This window comes from Papaver somniferum, chromosome 1 (assembly GCF_003573695.1).
Source record: "Papaver somniferum cultivar HN1 chromosome 1, ASM357369v1, whole genome shotgun sequence".
Classification (NCBI taxonomy): domain Eukaryota; kingdom Viridiplantae; phylum Streptophyta; class Magnoliopsida; order Ranunculales; family Papaveraceae; genus Papaver; species Papaver somniferum.
This window is the reverse complement of record NC_039358.1, coordinates 244,453,466-244,471,342: the sequence shown is the minus strand read 5'-3', so window position 1 is coordinate 244,471,342 and position 17,877 is coordinate 244,453,466. Positions and strand designations below refer to the sequence as shown.

At 38.0% G+C, this 17,877-nt stretch overlaps 1 protein-coding gene and 1 long non-coding RNA gene across 4 annotated transcripts; one reads left to right on the top strand and one right to left on the bottom strand.

Annotated features, from left to right (window-relative positions):
- The first annotated feature begins 8,374 nt into the window (after positions 1 to 8,374).
- LOC113322967 (F-box/LRR-repeat protein At4g14103-like) lies at positions 8,375 to 11,110 on the top strand. The gene is made up of 4 exons (XM_026571178.1): positions 8,375 to 8,492; positions 8,637 to 9,585; positions 10,405 to 10,563; positions 10,665 to 11,110. The coding sequence occupies exons 2-4, from the start codon at positions 8,641 to 8,643 to the stop codon at positions 10,896 to 10,898; spliced, it is 1,338 nt and encodes a 445-aa protein (XP_026426963.1). The 5' UTR covers positions 8,375 to 8,492; positions 8,637 to 8,640; the 3' UTR covers positions 10,899 to 11,110.
- Positions 11,111 to 11,245: 135 nt separating this feature from the next.
- Positions 11,246 to 17,387, bottom strand: LOC113322972. Of its 3 annotated transcripts, none has more exons than XR_003347392.1 (15): positions 17,067 to 17,387; positions 16,316 to 16,389; positions 15,737 to 16,190; positions 15,576 to 15,636; positions 15,303 to 15,447; positions 14,808 to 14,917; positions 14,635 to 14,721; positions 14,406 to 14,524; positions 14,072 to 14,213; positions 13,878 to 13,954; positions 13,030 to 13,562; positions 12,812 to 12,915; positions 12,574 to 12,659; positions 12,403 to 12,468; positions 11,246 to 11,901 (listed from the first exon to the last, which is right to left on the bottom strand). It is a non-coding gene; the product is annotated as an uncharacterized LOC113322972 (long non-coding RNA). The 3 variants fall into 3 exon arrangements; XR_003347391.1 differs by having other exon boundaries at positions 15,576 to 15,661; positions 15,776 to 16,190; XR_003347390.1 differs by having other exon boundaries at positions 15,576 to 16,190.
- Between the last annotated feature and the right edge of the window lie 490 nt (positions 17,388 to 17,877).

Below are 17,877 nucleotides of genomic sequence, written 5' to 3'. Positions count from 1 at the left end.
CAAAGCTCCTTGTGTAACTTGATATCGAAGCGCTCGCATATCAAGTTCTATCCAACTGAATCACCAAGTAGTAGTGCACTCAAAGTGTAACCCAATCGGAAGCCTTAAGTTATGTGAACTAGGTTAATCCTAGCAGTTAGACTCCTAGCGCAAGGTCCACTTACTAGTGTTATCTTCACACATGATTGCTCCACAGAATCCCTCTGCGAGGTCTCACATTCTCTACTTATGTAAGGATTATTCAACAATTACATGGATATCCTAACCATTTACTAGCAATAGAATGATCAATAGATTAATACAATTGTACACTTGAACAATCTAGAAATCAATCATAAACCCTAGATATAGTGAAAACAAACGATGATGATTAAAACTCTCAATAGATTTGTATTATTAGTAAAGCTTCACGCTTAGAACATTGAATTCATCCTTAATCAACAAAGGTTTAGTTTCTCATGAGTACACAATTACCCGATTTCCCCCTAAAGGGGTAAACCCTAAAATATTATTGAAGAACAAAAGTATAATATGATATGATTGATTCTATGACCTAATACCTTTTTATAGGTTTACATTGCTTGGCCATCAAGTATTTAGTTCGGTTCAAGAACCCGACCCGAAAATACGAAATAACGACCCCAAACGTGACCTTAGGCCTTCCAATTTATTAATACACGTTTTCCTACTTGCTAAGTACGCGTACCAGTCCGCGAACTTCAAATTCCAGCGAAATTTTTCGGAATTAAAGTATGCGTACCCGTCCGCGTACTTTATTGTATTCGGTAATCAATAAAAGCTTGTTTTGGCCAGAACTTCTTCATCCGAACTCGGAATGACCTCATTCTTTTTGAATTATTTTTATCTTTCAATTCTATTCAAGATGGTGATGAGAAATCCTTAATTTGAATAAGTTAAGATCGGTCTTTGGCTCTTCCCTTGATTTTGAGCGTTTTGCTCATTTTCATCGCACTTCTTCCACTTCTCTGGACTTGGGCACTTGGATACTTGGAATACTTCTCTTCCTAGCTCTATTAAATACTTTGTAGCTCCTTTTTATATGATTCACCTAATTGAGGCAAATAAGAGAAAACAAGAGTAATAATACGAAAATATGCAAGAATAATAGCTGAAGCAAGTATGGAATGGATACTAAAATCATACGAATTATGCACTTATCACGCCAATGGCGTAATTTTCCGGTCCATCACAGTTGGTACCATAGCAAGTTCCGAGAAAACTCTAGGGACTGTGTAGAGTGGACTTGTCCACGAGTATTTTCCTTAATGGAAACTTAAAGTTGGAGAGTAGGCCAACTTTTGCGCGGAAAGGAGTTTGTAACTGCTATGCCAGTTACTTTGCGAATCGAGTTGAGATTGTTTAAGTACTGTGAGTTTGCCTGGCCTAAGTGGCACCCCACTTACGAGTGGATATCCGGAAGACCGTCTGGGACGGTGGATAGACAATGGGACTGATCATCCCCACACGTTGGCACTGGCCAAGGGTGTACGTTTTCAGGACCGGCTAGCATCCCACTTACGAGTGGAAACCTAGATGACTGTCTAGACGGTGGGAAACTGGAAACTGTTCCACACGGTAGTGTGCTAAAATCTTGTCATTTCGATGACACCTTTCAACTTGTGAACCTTAGGGATTCCTGGGTGGTAGTATGGGATGCCATCTAGGATACCTGGTCGAGATATCCTCTTGGCACTGGTCAATTGCGATTCTTGGTATTGTTATGGGCACTTTTGAATTCCTGGGCAGGCGGTATGGGATGGTTTCTCAAAAGGTCTAAATTGTTGTTCACGATAAATTGAAGAAACCCGTGATTTCTGAGCATCTGGTATGGGACTTTTTCTCACGAAATCCAAACCGAAGAGACCACAGTAGCTTTGATTTTGAATTTCAAGGACGAAATTCTTTGAAGGGTGTGATAATGTAACACCCCGTGTTTTTAGCATGGCGCATGCTAAAAGACGCGCCATTTTCTTGTGATGAAGCTTCATCCAAAGCTTCCTTTGCATAGTGAGATGCATTTGGCCCGGGGCCATATTTGGTGCCAAGGAAGGCACATTGCTTAGGCATATTGGAAAAAGTCCAATATTGCATCATCATGATGCATTAGGCCAGTTGGGTAGGTGGCCTCGAGATCGCAGCGTAATCATTGCGTATTATGGAGGGTATTGGCCTAGAGCCAATGTCGCACAATCATTGTGCATCAGGCCAAAGAGGGCTGGCCGAACGAGTGTTACGCAATCATCACACGCAATCATCGCGAATAAACACAATCATTACGAAGTAACGCAATCATTACGAACTAACACAATCATTACGAAGGAAAGCAATCATTGTGAATGAACAGTGAAGCAGACATGTCAATTTGGTCCCCTTTCCATACTTGTAGAAATTGCAAGTTAACATATATAGGGAGGGGTAGTTGGTTGAAGGGGCTTATGCGGACTATGTACTAAGTAGGCTTCATAGCTTAACCGGAAGAGTATAAATGATGCCTAAGGCTCATTTATAGTTGCGCAGCCTTACCAAGAGGGCATTTGATGCTTAGGCATCACTATGCCACGTCGCAGACCTGATGAAGCATAATCATTGCGCATCTTGACGGAACGGCCTATACGGACGAGGCCATTGCCATTATTGCTAGATCACGGCCTTGCAAACGAGTTTGGCTTAAGTTGTCGGTCCCTTCGAGGATGAACTACGGTCTGTGCTTGATCCCTTTAGAGTAGGGAAGAGTACGTAGGAAGCCACAATGAGTTGCAGCATTGCCGGTCCAGCACTTTGTCGCGCATATCATCTAATTGTGAGATGATTGCGACATTCTGGCCACTCATATCATCTGGCTCGGTAGATCGACGCAAGAGATTATTGTGGCAAAACTTGATGAGTCGAGTTGCATTATATTCACTGGATGCTCATACTTCCTATCAAAGCGTTCGACATAGGCTAAAAACCCGAGTGTTGTAATTTAGCTCAAGAGGAGTCCATTTTGATGGAATACGACCCAAATATCAAGACATTTTGATCTAAAGATCCACATGGTCACCAGAATTTAGCCAAATTCCATCGTTTAGGTCCTCAAAAGGCCGTTTTAGGAAAGCTTTTGTTTTCTTAATAGACCCTTCGCGGAATAAGGAAACGGTGTGGAAGGTAAGTTATCTGCATCATGCTCCACGAGCATGCTTGCAAGGGAAAATGGACATGCATTTTCCTAGCTTTAAGGCCCGGATCGTAGCTTCATCATGGCTCATCGGGGAAGTTACGGCCTGCGGGGCAACGCGCCAAAGGCGTAATTTTCCGGTCTGTCACATAGGTCTTCCAGATACATAAGTTGCTTGATATGGTGAAACAATTCTGTCCATTAATGGATTCATTCTAGAAACTAGTATTTTAGAAAGAATCTTGTAAGAAGTATTACACAAGCTTATTGGTATGAATTCAGAGGTGAAGAAGGTTTTTTTGTTTTAGGAATTAAGGAGATATAAGTATTTTTGGGTGCAAGACACGTGTGCTTTGAGGTGAAAAAGCTTTTAACCATATCACAAACATACTCTCCAACTATACTCCATTGATATTTATAGAGACCTGCTTGAAAACCCTCGGGACCAAGTGCTGACCAGTTTTCCATACTCTTAAGAACTGAGAAAATCTCTTCATTAGTTGGGACAGCTACAAGAAGTCTGTTTCTTCTTCAGAGATCAAGGGAGCTATATGAATGTAAAACTTGTCTTCCAGATGAGGGATTGTGGTAATTATGATTTCTTGAAAATTATCTGTAAGAAGTTTGGCCAACTGATCTCTAGTATGCAACCAATTACCATTGTTGTCCTTGAGAGAATCAATATTGTTTCTATCTCTTTTCCTTTTGGTTAAAGTATGAAAATACTTTATGTTGTTGTCCATGTGTTTAAGAAAGTTATCCCTGGATTTCTGCTTATTAAACTCATTCTGAATGAGATGCCATCTTTCAAGCTCTTCATTTACCTGAAAAGCCTTGGAAGTATTGTCTTGAGAATGAGGGAGAGCTTGAATGGTTGTTAACTGCTTTTGAAGAGTATCAATTTTGAGATTAATATCACCAAAATGCTTTTTATTCCACTTAGAAAGTGCTATTCCTATGAATTGCATCCTTTTAATGAGTTTGAAAGCAGCTGAGCCTTGAACTTGTTTGCTCCATGCCTTAGCAATCTCAACTGCACATTTTTTGGCATTCAGCCATGTTTGAAAGAACTTCAAAGGCTTCCTCAGTTTAGGCTGATTGTAATCTGTAATAAGCATAATATGGCAGTGATCACTACCCATTTGACTGAGATTTAGGACCTTAGAAGAAGGAGAGGTGGAATTCCAGGCAGCATTACCAAGAGCCAGATCAATTCTGGATCTTCTTTTACCAGTACCCAAATTATTGCTTGTCCATGTGTGTTCATGACCAATGAAACCCAAATCTTCCAGACCAATATCATGTAGTATTGAAGTAATTTTCCCATCATTAGAAGAAGAAGAAGAAGCACCAGAATTTGACAAGTGAATATTCAATTCTCCTAATAAACACCATGGACTGTTTACACATCCATGTTTCTTCAATGAATTCCCATTGTACTTTTTTCTTTTCACCATTTCCATACCCATACATGCAAGAAAGTAACCATTCTGGTTGACTTGGGCTATCTTGAATAACTAGATGGAACATGTTGTTTTCACTGCAGAGAAGTTCACAAGAGAAGCCGTTTTTCCAAAAAATAGTAAGACCTCCAGATAACCCTACTGATGATATATATCTCACATTTAGGAAATGAAAAGGGGAAACAAGAGGTTTCATCTTAAATTCATCTAATTTAGTTTCACATAAGAATATTATATCCGGATTTTGAGTCCTAATGAGGTCTCTAATATGATCCCTGGTACTGGATCCCTTAAGACCTTGAACATTCCAAGAGATGATTTTCATATTTTCTAGGATAACTATGACTATGAGATACAGAACTAGCTTGCTAGAGATTACGTGAAAACTGAAATCAAATATGCATGGGAAATTAAATGCTAGTGTAAATAATGCATTAGGGTTTCTAATAATGCTATCTAACATCAAAAGAGATTTCCTAATATTAATTCATGTATATGATAAGAGAAGACTAACACATCCATATCTGAGAAAAAAATTTAACCTGCAATTATGATACTTGAAAACAATGCTCAGAAAAGAGAAAGAAAAAATGATAGTAGCAAAAATTAGGTTTTTAAAGAAATTGTTTACCTGATTCCCCTTAGGTGCCTGCACTGTTGAATTATCTCCGGTTGGGATCAATTGAGTATTCATAGAGGTTTGAACTGAATTCAGCATAGTGCTTCGGGAAGATGTCTCAGTTATTGGAGGACTAGTAACAGCTGCTTCACCGACCTTATGCCTCTTGCCTAATCTGCTTTCCTCTTCTGTTGTAATTCCTTCTGCTTTTAGTAAAGAGTGTAAATTGATAACTTCACCATCCTTTGGGGGAAAAAAACTAATTGATTTAACAAACTTTTTCTGAATTTTCTTGACTGCTGGAGCCTTTGTTGAAGATATTTCAGAGTTCGATGCCACAACATTAATGGTTTTGCGAATATTATTAATCTTACCCACAATATAGGGTTTTTAATGAGCCTTCTTCAAGAAGATAACAACATCCTTACAAGAATTTTTTGAGTGATTAACAATGCTTTCTGAATGTAACACTCTGTGCAAATTCTTTTTGGTTGTCGCTCAAAGAAAAATTGCTGCCACTTTGTTACTCCAGCATTTGTAGAACATTTCACACCTCTTCTCATAGGCATAGAGAGATCCACATTGACACAGACTTTGACAGGATCACTACCAATGGGGATTGCATCTTTAGGATCAATAGCAATGACTTCTCCGATAACCTGGCCTATTTTTTTCACAGAAGAGACATTCATATGCTCTGGCAATAAATATTTGAGTTGAATCCAAAATAATTGGAAACCCCAATGCTTTTCAGTATAGATCATTTCCGGAATGTAGTCATGAACAACTAGGAGATGTTTGTTGATACCTCGTGGCCTTTCTTCAATTACCTTGTTGAGAAGCTCCCATTGATTGAATTTGAAGATAAAAACATTTGGCTCAACTTCAATAATCTTTAAGTTTTCCAATGTTAAGAATAGCCAAGTGAAAGTAATCCCCTTTTCCAATGAATCGTAACGCATTCTTCCTTCTATGATAACTTTACTAATAGCACTAGCTTCCCAGTTTTCTTCTGCTTCATCTTCCTTGTTATTGTTCTTGATAACTTCGATTTCATTGACATCTCCTAGATCCAGAGTAGCCTTCTTTAACTTGCTGACTATATTTATAACTTGACTAGAGTTACTTTCCTCCATCCAAGTATTGAACTGATTGTAAAATCCTAAATCAGAGAAAGAGGGTGGTGTTCTAGGATGCCAATTTTGACAGGTGAGATAAAGAAAGTTTGAAGAATTGATATGAATACTAGAAGGGTTTTGGGGTAGATAATGAACAAAACTCAAGCTAAGGTATAATTGCATATAATCTTTATGCCAAGCAAAAAGGAAACAGAATTGTTTGGTATTTTCCTTATTTTGAGAAAGTGTGTAGCTGACAAAAATGAAAGAACGGAGCAAAATTAGGAAACCAAATAACTGCAATCCATTGACTACATTAGTTTTGAAATTTTTTTGAATTCCTTGAATGGCGGGATGACATTCTTCTGAGTTTAACTGAGCTGGAACCGATCTGAGACATCTTCCACAAAGTACTATGAGCAAAAGCTTTGAATCCAATCCTTTCTGAACCTTTAAGAAAAGGCTTGTAGATATACTCAACAAAAGCTATGATCACAACAACAAAAGAGGCAAAAGCCATTAGAGAAAAATCAATTAGCAGACACAAAAAGAGGAACCATAAAGTAAATTATGTATCCATCAAAAGAAAGAAATGACAAGATTGCTAAAAAAGAATAAGAAAACTTAGAAAACAAAACAGTAAGGGATGAATCTATAAGCAAATCATCTAGGAATGAAAAACGTAAAGAAACTTAAAGATTAGAGGTGGAACATTCAAATAAAAATTAACTGAGTTGAAGAAATGGGTTGAATCGGATAATCCCCCGATCCTCATAGCACAATAAATCAACTTCAAATAGAAAAATCCCGGCGGAGAGACCAATTCTCTAGATTAAGAAAAAAATTGATTTCATAATTTTTTATGTTTTTTCCTGTTTTACCCTTAATTATATTCCCAATGTTAGACACATATACTCAATTGTGATGATTTCTAAGAAAATAAATAGGGGTGATATAAGTAAAAAAGCGTTTTGAAATTTAGACTCCGCCTATATACTGATATAAGAAAAAATGAAAATTCTGTCTATATAATATAAATACTGAGGGAGTATAATTTATTAACCAATTTAAGTCCAGCGGTAGGGATGGCCATTTGCCCCACCCAAACCCATCCCCGTGGGTTCCCGCCCCGTTCGGGTAGGGTTTTACCCGCACAAATAGAGATGGGATCGGGTATGGGTAATATCCGAAAACTAAGCTACGGGGATGGGGTGGGGATGGGATTCAAGGTCCCTGCCCCATACCCGCCCCGTATCTTTCACAAGTTAGGGGTTTAGACTTTTATGCAACAATGTGTATAATTTTTATACTTCCACCACTTAGTCGATCTTTCTTTCATTTATCATATTCTCGATCGTTCTTGTACATTCATCACTTTCGTTTTTTTTTTTTTGTGATCAAACACATTCTCTAAAAGTTAAAATAGAAAAAATGAAGCAGATAATGAAATGGTTAACGTGGACGAAGATAGAACGGGACAGGAAAAAACAGAAAAACTAATAAGTCATTAACAGATTTTTTTGTTCACTTTAAGATAAATTACTGAATTTAAGATTCCAAAATGCGTCGTTCTTACGTTATTATTTTTGTTTGAATCATATTTAAGTTTTGATTATAATCAAATTTATGTATTAACTCAGTGTTACGGGTAACCCATGGGAAACCCGCCCCATATGGATATTCCCCATACCTGCCCTGCCCCAATTCATATGGGTAACGGGGCGGGGGTGGGTATTTTTTTTACGAACGGGGCAGTGATTGGGATTGACACTACCCGCCCCATACCCGCCCCAGCGGTTTAAAAAGTTCCCCACAAAGGTAAATATGATCATCGTTGGAGATGTTTTTTATTCGATTACCGTTGGAGATGTTTTTTATTCGATTACCGTTGAAGATGCTCCAAGGAAACAGGGGCACGGCATCAAATGATCGACAAGCACGAGGTGCGCATTGGTCACGTGTCACATCCGATAAAAAAATAGAATACGTTTTTTCCGTCTTTTACAAGTCGAATGAATTAAACCCTAATAAGAAATCTCAGATGTGAAATAATCACTCTGGAGGAGGAGGAGAGTAAATCAATCCTGGCTGTCAATTGCAGGAATAATAATAAGGTAATAAAATCCTTTTAAGAATTTTTATATATATGCTAAAGATTTTGATTAATTGGATTTTATATGGCTTCATAATAATTCTGTAAAGATAGATACAAATTCTCTGGTTCTTTCTGATTTTTGTGTATTCAATTTTTGAATCAGAAAAATGAAGGAATCAAGTATGAAAAGAACGGATCCGACGGATCGAATCAGTGAGTTGCCTGATACTGTTCTTTCTCACATCTTATCATCCATTCCTACGAAATCTGTTGTAAGAACCAGCATATTAGCTAAAAGATGGAGATATGTTTGGAAATCAGTACCTGTTATGGATTTTGATGAAAACCTCTTTCCACGCCAAACTGGTAATGCTGAACATGAGAACACCAGCTTTCTCAGTTTCGTTGATCGGGTCATGGAATCACAGGATGATACCGATATAAGGAAGCTTCGTCTTGCGTTTTTCGATGCTGATATTGTTCGAGTTAATAAGTGGATTCAGATTGCCATAGATCGTAATGTGCGTGAACTACTCATAGAAACACCTAAAAATTATGTGGAGTTCACGGAATCTCTTTTCTCTTGTAATTCACTAGTTTACTTGAAGTTTGATAGGTCCTATGCTAACCTCAAACTTCCTGAATCCTTTTGTTTTGGTAGCCTGAGAACCCTATGTCTTAGTGCTGTTTATTTCCCAGAGAATGCTTTGCTTGTACAATTTCTTTCTGGTTGTCCTGTCCTTGAAGATTTGGATATGAATGGATGTCGATGGAGTATGTTAGAATGTGAAGTTGAAATTTCTTCTCCAACCGTTACAAGATTCTCTTTAGATGGTTCTTGCCCTGTGGTACGTAGCGATGGTGATTGCAAAATGAAGGACCGGACCATCAAGATATGCATCCCAAATGTCAAATCTTTCAAATACATAGATCACGTTGCGAAAGACTACAACATGGAGAGTCACTTGTCTTTGGTTGACGCATTTATTGATGTCAGAATCGGAGAACCATATTGGAATGAGGCATATGAGAATTGTGGTTACTCTGTTGTCAATCTTCTGAAAGGGGTTTCAAATGCTAAATATCTATCGTTGTCTGACTCGACTCTTGAGGTATGTGCTTCGTTCATTCACTTTTTTGCTTTTAAATATACACCTGCTTTTGTTTCAAAATCTCCTATACCTGGTTAGGTTAAAATCCTAGAAACACAAAGAGCTCACGACATTGTATTAATTATACTATAATTGTTTGATAAAGCTTGGTTTTTGACTGTTGGTGATAGAATGATATCGCAGTAGCATATTGGTACTCTGGGTGATGTTTGTATCCTCTATATATTGAATGTTGTCGCGAATAAAAGTTCTAGCCTAACTGTTGGATGACCAATACGCCTTTCGTTAAGAATAAATGAACTTTGGAGGAAAAGGAGTAGCTGAAATTGATTGACTGTTCATTTCATGATTTAACTTTATGACTGAAATTCTATTTGTTCAATTACTGAAAAGAATTTAGTTATGATGCTCGTGCAAACTGCAGTCCAGAATATGTGTATAAGTGGATATGACGTTTAGTAATATACGGTCTGTTAGAGGTTTTAGGTTAACTCGCATGCTGCTTATGTTTATTTTAAGTTCTCGCACTTGTTAAGTTGGCATAGAAGGGCAGAGGTAAAACTAAAACTGATCTTCCAACTCCAACCAGACCTAGCAACATTGCCATAAACCCAATTCATTTTTCAGGACTGTAGAAACATGAAGTGATAATTTCTGTTATAGATGATTTAGGAGCAATTAATGGGCCAATGTTCCACATTGCCACTTTGCCGGTGTCAAACAAACTTATCATGTTCCCTTTTGTAGTAGTAGTTGCTCACTTCTTCTTTTCTCATCGTTTTGATTGATTTTTTTATCTTTTTTTAATGTTTTATCAAGCTTTTGTGCGAGGCATCTGATTTGGTGGAGGTGCTTCCAAAGTTTCCTAATCTCAAGAAATTGGTAGTCGTCTCGGGCAGACACGAACTGCATTTCATAGCGATAGCCTTCTTTCTACAGAGTTCTCCAGTTTTAAAGTCTCTTGAGATACAAATTGAGGTAATATTACTGATTCAGATATGATCTTACTATTTGCTGCATTCTTTTGTTTCCACAGTAAAGATAGACCTTAAATTACTGTTCTTAAATGCTTTTTGTAGTCATCTCCCAAATACAAACACATTTATGACCAAGAAGAAGAGAGCTACGGATTAGCAGAAGGTGAAGGTTTCGAGAATCTATATCTACATTGCCTCAAGGAAGTAAAGATCAGTTGTTTTGGTGATTCTGAACATGAGCTTAATTTTGTCAAACTGCTATTGAGAGTTGCTAACAAAACAAAGATAAACATAATCAAAGACAGGGGAGATGATATAGAGATCGTCTGCACATAAACACTACGAAGTTTCTTTCTGAAGCAGTTTGATGTTCCACTGTCATGGTCTTGAGTCTCTTATTGCCTCGTTAGAACTTAACACTGGGGTAAAACTTTCAGAAGGTCAAGATTTTGCTTTTGTTCTTAGTTCTTTAGTTGGTGAATAAGTGGAACCAAAAAGTTTTAGGGATTCTGTTGCTATTTTTCTCATTACAATGATCCTCCAAATCCCACCTGCCTCCCTGCCGTGCCAATTCAGTTTTGCCTGCCTCCATGAATTGGCTAGTGGATCTCTTCTCTGGAACACTGCACTTGGTTTTAAATTTTTCTAATGACATTGCTAACGATCATATGGAATCATGGATAATTGGAAAAGAAGAGAAGACTTATGTTGATGATCAGAAATGTAATACGAGATCATATAGATAGTTGGAAAAGAAGAGAAGAGTCTGTGACCCTATCAAAACCTGCCAGATATTTTTCGGCCAGTCTTTTGATTATTTATTTAGGGACGAAATTGACTAAATCTAATCCAGCAGAAATTGGGCAAACAGTGCCATTAGATGCCCCAACAGCAGCCTTGCAGAAATTGGGCAAACAATGCCATTAGATGTCCCAACAGCTGAGACCCTGGATTCTCACCTAGCAGCAGATACGCCAACCATCCAGCTGGGATGAAGAAAATTTAAAATAAGAGATGGAGATCAAGAGAGTAATGGAGAGTTGGAGACATATTTTACGTGGTTCGGCACAAGGCTTACATCCACGGTTGGTGTTTCACTAGCATTATTCAGTCCGTTACAATTACATTGATGTTGGACCTCCATTAAAGGCTTATGGAGCTCAGTAAGTAGTGAAGAAGAAGTCGATGTATACCAAAAAAGTAACCTTTGCTTCTTTGTGGATGTATGGTCTTCATAATAACCAGGTCATTGCTACCATTCGAGATGCAGTGATACTTCCAAATGGAAGCTTGAGGACCTTCATGGCAGTCACTGCAGCTCATACACCATGGCAAATTCCTACAAGTAACAACCAGAAATTTAACATCAGTGAGAGAGATCTTTCACGAATATGATGATACAAGATGTATCTAACTAAACACGTCCAGCTTTTCAGTTTGAAAAAATCAGTAATCAAGTCCAGCAATGATAGAGATGCGAAGGAAAGAAATGTGGAATTGATGCAGGGGAAAAGGACCTTACATAGTAAAACACAAACCATAAGGTTACAGGGGAAATTTCAGTATCACAGAACGAGGTAATGCTTATGATGTTGAATCTTGATGCAGTTGCTCAGTTTTAATTTGATTAAAAAAAAATATGAGAAAACAGAAATGAGAAAACAGAAACTACTTCCCACCCTAGTAGACTGCAATTAGTACAGCAAACCCGATATTTGCAAATTGAAAAGACAGCAGCTAACCCACTTGTGAAATAAAGGTCCTATTTTAAAATTTTGCCATGATCTATTCAAGAAGACAATAAACACCATAAAGTATTTGCAATCTAAAGCATACAGACCTTCTGGAATTGTGAGTGGTAATAATTGAGCCAATTAACCTCAGCAGCAGACATCAAAGGTTTAGCCTGCAATGGTTAAGCCAAATCAGGCAAAAAACCATGTGAGTCGAGCCATATGACTATTATCAGTCCACAGGAGATCTTGTACTGCTAAGAAAATTAACTACATACTTGAATGGGGACCAAAGTGATGTATTCAAATCCCAAATATCCAATTCCTTCTAGATGGTTATGTGTGTTCCTTCAGAATTAGGAGACTGCGTGAAGAGGCACACAATGTACAAACAATAAAAAGAATGGACAATGGAAACAGTAACAGCTATCCGAAGAATGCCTACCCCAAGGATATGATATTACAAGTACAGTTCAAAAGCCAAAATAATGGATATCAAGTGGCCAAATTCCATACCCTTCTGCAACGAAGACACATTTCCAAATCGGAAACTTATGGTTTGAGCCTTTGAGGACCATCATACACATAAGAGCAGCTCCTATACAAGTAAGAACCAGAAACTGTAATATGTAGATCAGTAACCTGTTCTAGTAAATAACCAAAACAACATTAGAATAATATCAAGAACCCAATATTAAAGTGCTACAATTGAGAAATCACATAACTGGCCTTACATTTCAGAGATCCATGCGCCAGAGGGCGTGCAGCAGTGTATGGCCATGGGTGTATGGCAAATTGGCAATATCTGTTAGGTAAGGATGGATGGCAACGGATACATGCTAATGGCTGTGAGGCAATGGATGGCTTGCAGTGGATGAGAGAAAATGACTGTAAAAGGCAACATGACCCAATGGCCCTACAATCCAATGGCGACACACCGTCCCACCACACACCGTCCCATCACACGCCATCCCATCACACGCCGTCCCATCACACGCTATCCCATCACACGCCGCCCCATCACACGCCGCCCCATCACACACCATCCCATCACACGCCGTCCCACCACACACCGGGTTATGGGTATGCGGCAGTGGGCGTACGGCAGTGGGCATGTGGCAGTGGGTGTGAGAAGCAATGGGTGTATGGTAATGACTGTTAAGCAAGGATGGGTGGCAATGGATGTATGCTAGTGGCTTTGAGGCAATGAATGGGTTGTAGTGGATGTGAGGAAATGGTTGTGTAAAGGCAACATGATCCAATGGCCCTACAATTAAAGCAAAAATAACATAATCAGTATACATTTGTAAGATGAAAAAGTTCCAGTATGAAATATAATAGAGTAAACATACAAGTACCAGAGAAATAAATCTTTTCATTCCCCTGTGGTTTTTAAAAAGAGTACCAAAGAAATAAAGCGAATAAATTAAAGTTGTTTTACTTGACACATACCCTAAAGAAGAGCTGATTAAAATGTGAAGTTAAAAAAAATAGTTCTCAGAAGATGAACTTTGGGATATTAAGGTCAAATCTATATTCTGGTAAGGCGGAAAATTCTACTGTAAAAGAAAAATGAAGCCACCTGAGTGTAGATGGATGATATCATCCGAGAGCCTTCTTGAAGGCATTGGCCCATTAAGCAGGTTTGAGCTGAGATTTCTGAATTGTGAAACATGTTATCAGCAAAATGCACCGCAAGTGAGCAAACAATTTCGAGACAGGTTGGCTGCTTTAAACATATACTATCATAAAATAGGAAAACTGTCACAAACTTACAAATATACCAGGTTTGGTATACTGATTGTGTCAGGAACCAGTCCTGTCAAGCTGCAGTATTGATCTCTGTACAATTCTTGATGTTATTCTTTAAAGTCAATCTAAACATTCCAAGAATGCACTCCGTAAACGATTTGCAGTCCTACAAGATAAACAATTATGTGCAAGTAAGTCGATACATCTCACAAGGCATCAGGTACTCAATTCTTAACCTGGCAAGCGGAGATTGCTCTCATATGTTACACACAAGAACATACGAGACTCTTTATGGACACCGAAAGCAGTAACAATTATCCAAAGAAAGAATTCCTCAATCATATGAAGTTACAAGTACCTCAATTCGAGCGCCGAAAGAATATTCCTCATAGTAGCCAGATTCCTTGCCCTTTTGCGATAAAGACAATACAAGAAAACTTATGGTTTGATGACATTCCTAGACATTTAGTGCAGCTCCTACAAGTAACAACCAGAAACTTGACATTAATTAATGAGAGAGATCTTTTCCCTATTGTGATGATACAAGAAGTAGAAAACTAAAGGTTAGAAATAATTAGTGAGAGTACCATGTCTGTAAGCAAATGCATCAAGTTCAAAACGGAAAGTGTCTTCAGCAGTCTCTTCAACCATTTCTTCTTTAATTTATTTCTTTTCTGCAAAGATCAAATTTGGTATTTCAAATAAATAAAAATTCTGAAATAGCAACGAAAATCAAAAGTTTAAGAAGCAAACTGGAAACCTATTGAACAAAATCTTTCTCCATCTGGGGTTCAGAACAAACAGCCTTCTTTTGTGTTTAACTTGTAAACCATTCTTTTGCAGATGACCTTCTTATCGTTCTCAATGTACCTGTACCAGATCCAATGAAGTTTCAAACTCCAATTAAATGAAATTACACAACAAGTCACAACTAATAAGTACCTGAAATAAATTTCACCAAGAACCATATAGTTTTATAAACTCAGTCTATATATAGCACTTTACTGCAATTAACTAGAAAGTCCATTTCTAAACCAAAATCCTATAAAAACTGGAAATGAATATTACTAGAGATCCATTACTCAAGTGCTTACCAAGCAACAATATTCCCGGCAACCAATCACTTAGTTCTATTACCAGTGATACAAACAGGCAAACATCATCACTTTCAAGGCAGATAACGCTCAGCATCCAAATTAAATCCTATAAAAACTGGAAATGAATATTACTAGAGATCCATTACTCAAGTGCTTACCAAGCAACAATATTCCCGGCAACCAATCATTTAGTTCTATTCCCGGTGATATAAACAGGCAAACAGCATCACTTTCAACGCAGATAACCGCTCAGCATCCAAATTAAATCTTGATACTTAGAGCCCAATCCCTGTAAGTACGATTCTGCAGTTCACATGTTGGTTTGTAGTCAGTGTTTACATGCACAACAGGAAACTCCTAATAATCTAAAAAAGTTAAAACATAAAGAGAGAAGAGAATTTTGTGTTATAGTTAGAAGAAGTGGTACTCACCTGGTGATGGTAAAGATAACAACCCACTCTTTTATATGCTCTAGAGATACCTCCTTCAGCGCTATCATAATATATGGATCACTAAGCTGTTCCAGTAAATCACCAGAATGCGAAGAACCCAATATTAGAGTATAATCGAAAAATCACGTAACTGGTCCTACCTTTCAGAGATTCCATTGAGAAAATCCTCAATAGATTACCATTGCACAAAAGAGAAAGCAACTCTTTCAGCACCGTCCAGCCACATACCGTCCCATCGCACACCGTCTCATCACACGTCGTCCCATCACACACCGTCCCATCACACACCATCCCATCACACGCCATCCCACCACACACCTGTTTATGTGTATGCGGCAGTGGGCGTGCGGCAGTGGGCATGTGGCAGTGGGCGTACGGCAGTGGGCATGTGGCAGTGGGCGTACAACAGTGGTCATGTGGCAGTGGGCGTACGGCTGTGGGTGTGTGGCCATGGGTGTGAACGAATGGGTGTATGGTAATGACTGTTAAGAAATGATGGGTGGCAATGGATGTATGCTAGTGGCTGTGAGGCAATGAAAGGGTTGCAGTGGATGTGAGGAAATGGTTGTGTAAAGGCAACATGATCCAATGTCCCTACGATTAAAGCAATAATAACATAATCAGTATACATTTGTTAGATGAAAAGGTTCCAGTATGAAATATAATAAAGTAAACATACCAGTACCAAAGAAATAAACATTATTTTACTTGACACATACCCTAAAGAAGAGCTGATTAAAATGTGAAACACTCCAACAACAGCTTTCTCAAATCCAAATATTGCTGTTTTTACCTACAGCAAAGAAAAATCAAAATGGAACAAAAGTTCCTAAGGATCCAAAATAAAACTAGCTAAATAAAGTAATTGAAATGTTCATTTGAAGGTAAGATAAAGGCTTTCCACTCAAAATTGGAATCCCCAGAACCACAAACTAATTATATGACCAATTTACAAGGATTAAAAAAAACTAAACCTTTAACACCTTGTTTATTCTAATTCATCCATCACAGCAATGGTTGTCATATGATTCCACCAACTCATAACCTTATATCCTTACAATGGGTGCAATAACATCAAAACAGTAAAAATTAATATATGGCAACTGTTACAGAAACAGTGTGGTTTTCTGCAAACATCATATGATGTATGTACTAGGAAATAAGAGTAAGAAAAGAGAACCGGCAAGCTTTGGCTATAATAGAAATTGATGGTTTGACACTAACCCACTAAACTAGAGGTACGATGGAAGCATGCTAGACGTATAGACAGTAAAGCAGGGATGATACACCCGACCAAATCCCTAAATTGAAAAGGAATAACAAATCTAATAGAACCCTAAATCAAACATACTCATGATTATTTTCACATCCAAGAAAATTCCTAACCAATTAAAACGAAATCAACATCACCAGAACATCTAAGAATCATTATTAGTCACAGAAAATGAAAACGAAAGAACAACTACTTACAGATCTGGTAGCGAGAGAGACTTTAGAGCAGAAGGAGATGATGATCTAAGAAGAATCGAAGTCGCCGTGACCAAAAAAAAAATCATAGAGAATGTCTTCTTGGGTTCTGGTTTGGATCCTTACTGTGAAATTTAAGGTAGATGTTGTCTGATTCTTTTGAGGGAGGGTTTTAACGATGAGGAAAAGAGATTTATTAAGAGCAGATGGAAATCCCAGGTTGTAATTTACACTTGGTATGATGAAGAAGAAATAAGATCTAGTTTCTGTTTGAGATCTAGAATTGAGATTCTCTTTCTAATAACAGAGAGAGATAAAAGTGATGCACACGGTCTCCAAGATATCTGTGTCCCGCCATTCTTCAAATTTCAAGTTTCAAAATTTTACTTTGGAATGCGTACCAAATAGTCGAACGCTAATTTCAATATGTGGATGCCTATCTTTAGATTCTTTAACTAGTATCCACCCAAAGAATTTTTATGGGCATACACATATGAGATGCTAATTCCCATAGCTATGAGCCTATGATTCATTTTCATTTTCTTAGGCCCGTTCTTATGGGGGTGGCTAACCCACCCATTTGTGCAAGCTGACCGGGCCAATTGGTCGCACCATTATGGGAAAAAAGACAAAGGAAAGGAAACAGGAAAGAAAAATGAAAATTTGTTGCAGATAGTGATGTTGTATGGGTTCAGGATAAACAGCAAGAGTTCGCTGATGTTAGACAACAAGTTGGACTGGTGTAATATCTACGCATTTATGTAACCATCCCGAACGAGTTCTGTTACCTAAATTAAGAGGTGGGTGGTCTAAG